At 34.2% G+C, this 6,946-nt stretch overlaps 1 protein-coding gene across 1 annotated transcript; it reads left to right on the top strand.

Annotated features, from left to right (window-relative positions):
- Positions 1–2,862: 2,862 nt before the first annotated feature.
- Positions 2,863–4,420, top strand: LOC101491563 (uncharacterized). Its single transcript, XM_012712359.2, has one exon. It carries the CDS (start codon positions 2,863–2,865, stop codon positions 4,360–4,362), a length of 1,500 nt encoding a protein of 499 aa, XP_012567813.2. The 3' UTR covers positions 4,363–4,420.
- The last annotated feature ends 2,526 nt before the right edge of the window (positions 4,421–6,946 follow it).

Below are 6,946 nucleotides of genomic sequence, written 5' to 3'. Positions count from 1 at the left end.
TGTTCATCCAATAACACAAACACATCTATTGGATGCACAACATTGGTTAAAAACCGTAATTGGACTAGAATAAACCTAGGGAGGACGAGAATGACCTGAATGTTCATCCAATGACACAAACACACCTATTGGATGCACAAGATTGGTTAAAAACCCAAGTTGGACAAGAATAAGAGTAGGAAGGACGAAAATGACCTAAATGTTCATCCAATGACACAAAAACACCTATTGGAAGCACAAGATTGGTTAAAAACCCTAATAGGACTAGAATAAACCTAGGGAGGAAGAAAATGAGCTAAATGTTCATCCAATGACACAAACACACCTATTGGATGCACAACATTGGTTAAAAACCCTAGGTTGACAAGAATACGTCTAGGTAGGAATAAAATGACCTAAATTTTCATCCAATGACACAAACACACCTATTGGATGCACAAGATTGGTTAAAAACCTAATAGGACTAGAATAAACCTAGGGAGGAAGAAAATGAGCTAAATGTTCATCCAATGACACAAATGAACTTATTGGATGCACAAGATTGTTTAAAAACCCTAATTTAACAAGAATAAGCCAAGGGAGGACGAAAATGTTCTAAGTGTTCATCCAATGAACTTATTGGATGCACAAGATAGGTGAAAAACCCATGTTGCACAAGAATAAGTGTAGGAAGGACGAAAGTGACCTAAATGTTCATCCAATGACACAAACACACCTATTGGATGCACAAGATTGGATAAAAATTCTCATTTTACTAGAATAAACATAGGGAGGAAGAAAATGACCTAAATGTTCATCCAATGAGACAAGCACACCTATTGGATGCACAAGATTGGTTAAAAACCCTAGTTGGACAAGAATAAATTTAGGATGGACAAAAATGACGTAAATGTTCCACCAATGACACAAACACACCTATTGGATGCACAAGATTGGTTAAAAACCTTAGTTGGACAAGAATAAGTTTAGGAAGGACGAAAATGACCTAAATGTTCATCCAATGACACTAACACACCTAATGGATGCACAAGATCGGTTAAAAACCGTAATTGGACTAGAATAAACCTAGGGATGACGAAAATGACCTAAATGTTCATCCAATGACACAAATGAACTTATTGGATGCACCAGATTGGTTCAAAATCCTAATTGGACAAGAATAAGCCAATGGGGGACGAAAATGACGTAAATGTTCAGCCAATGACACAAACACATCTATTGGATGCACAAGATTGGTTAAAAACCCTAATTGGACTAGAATACACCTAGGGAGGACGAAAATGACCTAAATGTTCATGCAATGACACAAACACATCTATTTGATGCACAAGATTGGTTAAAAATCTAACTTGGACAAGATTAAACCTATATAGGACGAAAATGACGTGAATGTTCATCCAATGACACAAACACACCTATTAGATGCACAAGATTGGTTAAAAACCCTAAATGGACTAGAATAAACCTAGGGAGGAAGAAAATGCCCTAAATGTTCATCCAATGACACAAATGAACATATTGGATGCACAAGATTGGTTACAAATCCTAGTTTGACAAGAATAATTGTAGGTAGGATGAAAATGAACTTATTGGATGCACAAGATTGGTTAAACACTCTAATTGGACAAGAATAAGCCAATGGGGGATGAAGAATACCTAAATGTTCCTCCAACGACACAAACACACCTATTGGATGCACAAGACTGGTTAAAAACCCTAATTGGACTAGAATAAACCTAGGGAGGACGAAAATGACCTAAATGTTCATCCAATGACACAAACACACCTATTGGATGCACAAGATTGGTTAAAAACCCTAATAGGACTAGAATAAACCTAGGGAGGACGAGAATGACCTAAATGTTCATCCAATGACACAAACACACCTATTGGATGCACAAGATTGGTTAAAAACCCTAATAGGACTAGAATAAACCTAGGGAGGACGAGAATGACCTAAATGTTCATCCAATGACACAAACACACCTATTGGATGCACAAGATTGGTTAAAAACCCTAATAGGACTAGAATAAACCTAGGGAGGACGAGAATGACCTAAATGTTCATCCAATGACACAAACACACCTATTGGATGCACAAGATTGGTTAAAAACCCTAATAGGACTAGAATAAACCTAGGGAGGACGAGAATGACCTAAATGTTCATCCAATGACACAAACACACCTATTGGATGCACAAGATTGGTTAAAAACCCTAGTTGGACAAGAATAAGTTTAGGAAGGACGAAAATATCCTAAATGTGCATCCAATAACACAAACACACCTTATGGATGCTAAAGATTGGTTAAAAACCTTATTGGACTAGAATAAACCTAGGGAGGACGAAAATGACCTAAATGTTCATCCAATGACACAAATGAACTTATTGGATGCACAAGATTGGTTAAAAACCCTTATTGGTCAAGAATAAGCCAATTATTTTGTGTTGTAAATTAATTGAAAGTTCCCCATTTAAAATATTTCAATTATTTTGTGTTGTAAATTAATTGAAAGTTCCCCATTTAAAATATTTCAATTATTTTGTGTTGTAAATTAATTGAAAGTGTCTCATTTAAAATATTTCAATTATTTTGTGTTGTAAATTAATTGAAAGTTCCCCATTTAAAATATTTCAATTATTTTGTGGTTGTAAATTTCATCGGTACTTAGATATTCACAAAATAATAACAATAAAAAAGAAAACAATAATATACTATTATATTATTCTTAGCTCTTATTAATACGACACTTTAGGACAATAAATAAAAAGTAAAATATACATTTCCTGAATAATAAAATTGTTTTAGTTTTAATTTTTTACCTTAATCTTTAAAGTTATATATTTTTAACAGAAGTAGTTATGGATCGTAGTTGGATGAATGCTAATCGTTTAAGTGAAGTGTATCAGAAAGGTGTGGAAGAACTTTTAGAATTTGCTTTAAAAAAACTTTTCAAAAATGAAGGAAAGTTTTATTGTCCTTGTGTTAAATGTTTAAATGGAAACCCATTACACTTTGAAGAAATAAGAAATCATCTTATTTGTTATGGAATATGCCAAACTTATACAAAATGGACATGGCATGGTGATTCGTTAAACATGACAAATGTATCAGAAAGAGAAGAAGTTCGTGAAGATATGGACAATCGGCTTGAGGACATGATTCTTGTTATTGGACAAGAGTATTTTCAGCGTGCACATGTTTTTGATAGTTTGTGCAACGACAAAGAAGAGGCTTTGTATCCGGGATGCACTAACTTCACACGGTTGTCTGCAGTGCTGAGATTGTTCAACTTGAAAGCGAGAAATGGATGGACAGACAAAAACTTCACGGAACTGCTTGAGTTGTTGAAAGAAATGCTTCCTGAAGATAACACATTGCCAAACCGTTATTATGATGCAAAGGAGATATTGTGTCCAATGGGTATGGAGTATAAGAAAATACATGCATGCCCTAATGATTTCATACTATACCGAAATGAGTTTGAAGAGTTGAACCAATGTCCCGTGTGTGGGTTATCACGCTATAAAGTGAAGGATGGTGATTCCAATTGCGATGAAAGCACAACAGGTCCTCCTGCAAAGGTGTTATGGTATCTTCCAATAATTCCAAGGTTCAAACGATTATTCGTTAATGTGAATGATGCAAAGAATATTAGATGGCATGCTGATGAGAGACAACGTGATGGACAACTTCGTCATCCAGCTGATTCATTACAATGGAAGAAAGTTGATGAATTGTATCCTGAATTCGGGAATGAGCCAAGAAATCTTAGACTTGGACTTGCCACAGATGGAATGAACCCATACGGTAACTTAAGTAGTAACCATAGTTCATGGCCCGTTCTCTTAATTATCTACAATCTACCTCCTTCAATTTGCATGAAGCGCAAATACATTATGTTATCTATGATGATTTCGGGTCCAAGGCAACCTGGAAATGACATTGATGTTTATCTAAGTCCATTGATCGAAGACTTGAGAATTCTTTGGGAGGAAGGAGTTGAAGTGTTTGATGGTTATTCTTGTGATTATTTTAAAATGCATGCAATGTTATTTTGCACCATCAATGATTTTCCTGCGTATGGAAACTTGAGTGGTTATAGTGTTAAGGGACATAAAGCGTGTCCTATATGTGAAGAAGACACATGCTACCTCCAATTAAAACATGGAAGGAAGACTGTTTACGTTGGACATCGAAGATTTCTTAAACCTAATCACCCATATCGTAGGTTCAGAAAAGCATTTAATGGAGATCAAGAGAATCGAATTGCTCCAAAAGCATTAACTGGGGAGCAAATTTATCAAAGGTTGAAGGATGTCAATGTTAAATTTGGAAAGAATAAAAAACAATCCCATTGAGAAAAATGTATGGAAGAAGAGGTATGTGTTCTTTAATCTTCCTTATTGGTCCAGTCTAGATGTTAGACATTGTATTGATGTGATGCATGTGGAGAAAAATGTGTGTGATAGTGTAATTGGAACACTTCTCAACATTCCAGGAAAAACAAAGGATGGATTGAATGCTCGTTTAGATATGGTTGAGATAGGTATACGACAAGAATTAGCTCCACAACCATCAGATAAGCGAATGTATTTGCCTTCGGCTTGTCTATACAAAGGGTCAAGATGACAAAAGTACAGTGCAAAATAGTGGAGTTATGGTTGTTGCTGAGTCAATGCACTTTTCAAGTTCAAAAGATGAAAATCCTGTTGTGGCATCAATATCTTACTTTGGGATCATTGAAGAGATTTGGGATGTCGATTTTATTAAGTTTAAAGTTCCTGTTTTTAAATGTAAATGGATTGACATAAACAATGGGGTTAAAATTGATGAATTTGGTTTTACATTGGTAGACCTTGAAAAAGTAGCTTATAAGGATGAGCCATTTATTATGGCATCTCAAGCAAGACAAGTGTTTTATGTTAGTGACCCTTCTAACAAAAAGTGGTAAGTGGTTCTCCAAGGAAAAAACATGTATGGACATGATGAAAGTCTAAGTTCACTACGGGATATTTATGAGACTCCTTCTTTCTCACAACAAATACCTGGTTTCATTGTGGAAAATATAGACGACGATGTGTATGCCACTCGTGATGATCATCATGAAGGGATATGGGAGAATATTCAAACATGACAATTTTTGGAAATAAAGCGGTACAATATCATAGTTTTGTATAAACTTTGCTTTGTTTATAATTTTTTACTTGCAATATTGTCATCCTTATATAATAATTTATCTATAACATCATGTTATTTATTCATTATTTTGAATTGTTACTGACCATAATTATATATTTTTTAAACAGAGACACATGGGTGATCCCTCAGCTTCTTCACAAAATGGATCAGATTCTAACTCTACCCAAAAAAAGAGTAGACGCGGTACACGGAAGACAAAGTTGTTACAAAAGTGTAAGGATGGTGATAAGTTATCAATTGATTTTGATCAATCAACTGGACTGCCTATAGGTCATAACAGGAAAGCTTTCATTGGTCATGTGGCTTCCCTTGCTCGAGACAAAGTCAGTATTTTAACCAATGAATGGGATGAAGTACATGAAGACGTAAAGAAAAAAATTTGGGCAACAATCGATGTAATTTTAATTATCTTTGTTAAATGTGATTTTGTAATTTTATTAATTGACATCTAAATGATTTTTCGTCTTGCCAAGAGTAACTAGAAATGATAGACAATCTTTATACTCTATATTTTGTATGAACTTCTATTACGGTATAGTTTGGCTATTATATAGCTATATAAAATTGTGGTTAAAAGTACCAAATTTTAATTTGAAATTTAATACGAAATATTTTATTTATATATGTATGGAGTAGGAGCATAAGAAAAATGATAAAATTATTATAAAAAAAAAATATATATTTTAACTCTATCTATTAAGTTTGTTGATCAAAAGAACCGACTTAAAAAGATGACTTGTTGAACTGAATTTATGATGTTTAAGTCGGTTACGTTGAACCGACTTAAAAGGACGAAGTTCTGTTAAGTCGGTTAAAATGTACATTTTAAGTCAGTTCCGTGTCTGAGTTAACAGCAAACGACTTAATAAACACATCTTTTTTAAGTCGGTTAAGTTTAACTAACTTAACAGAGCTTCTTCCTTTTAAGTCGGTTTAACTTAACCGACTTAAAAAAGATGTGTTTATTAAGTCGTTTGCTGTTAACTCGGACACGGAACTGACTTAAAATGTATATTTTAACCGACTTAAAAAAGGTAAATTTCTACTAGTGATGACACAAACACACCTATTGGATGCACAAGATTGGTTAAAAACCCAAGTTGGACAAGAATAAACCAAGGGAGGACGAAAATGACCTAAATGTTCATCCAATGACACAAACACACCTATTGGATGCACAAGATTGGTTAAAAACCCAAGTTGGACAAGAATAAACCAAGGGAGGACGAAAATGACCTAAATGTTCATCCAATGACACAAACACACCTATTGGATGCACAAGATTGGTTAAAAACCCAAGTTGGACAAGAATAAACCAAGGGAGGACGAAAATGACCTAAATGTTCATCCAATGACACAAACACACCTATTGGATGCACAAGATTGGTTAAAAACCCTAAATGGACTAGAATAAACCTAAGGAGGACGAAAATGGCCTAAATGTACATCCAATGACACAAATGAACTTATTGGATGCACAAGATTGGTTAAAAACCCTAGGTTGACAAAAATAAGTCTAGGTAGGACGAAAATGACCTAAATATTAATCCAATGACACAAACACACCTATTGGATGCACAAAATTGGTTAAAACCCTAATTGAACTAGAATAAATGTAACACCCCGATTTTCAAAGCGAGGGTGTATTTTTTTTTTAAAGAAATTAAAATAAAACAGAGAAATAAATAAGGTAATACCTTTGGATAAATAATTGAGTCATTATAATTAAAAAGCAGCGGAAAT

This window comes from Cicer arietinum, chromosome 5 (assembly GCF_000331145.2).
Source record: "Cicer arietinum cultivar CDC Frontier isolate Library 1 chromosome 5, Cicar.CDCFrontier_v2.0, whole genome shotgun sequence".
NCBI lineage: Eukaryota > Viridiplantae > Streptophyta > Magnoliopsida > Fabales > Fabaceae > Cicer > Cicer arietinum.
This window is presented reverse-complemented; position numbering and strand designations above follow the sequence as displayed.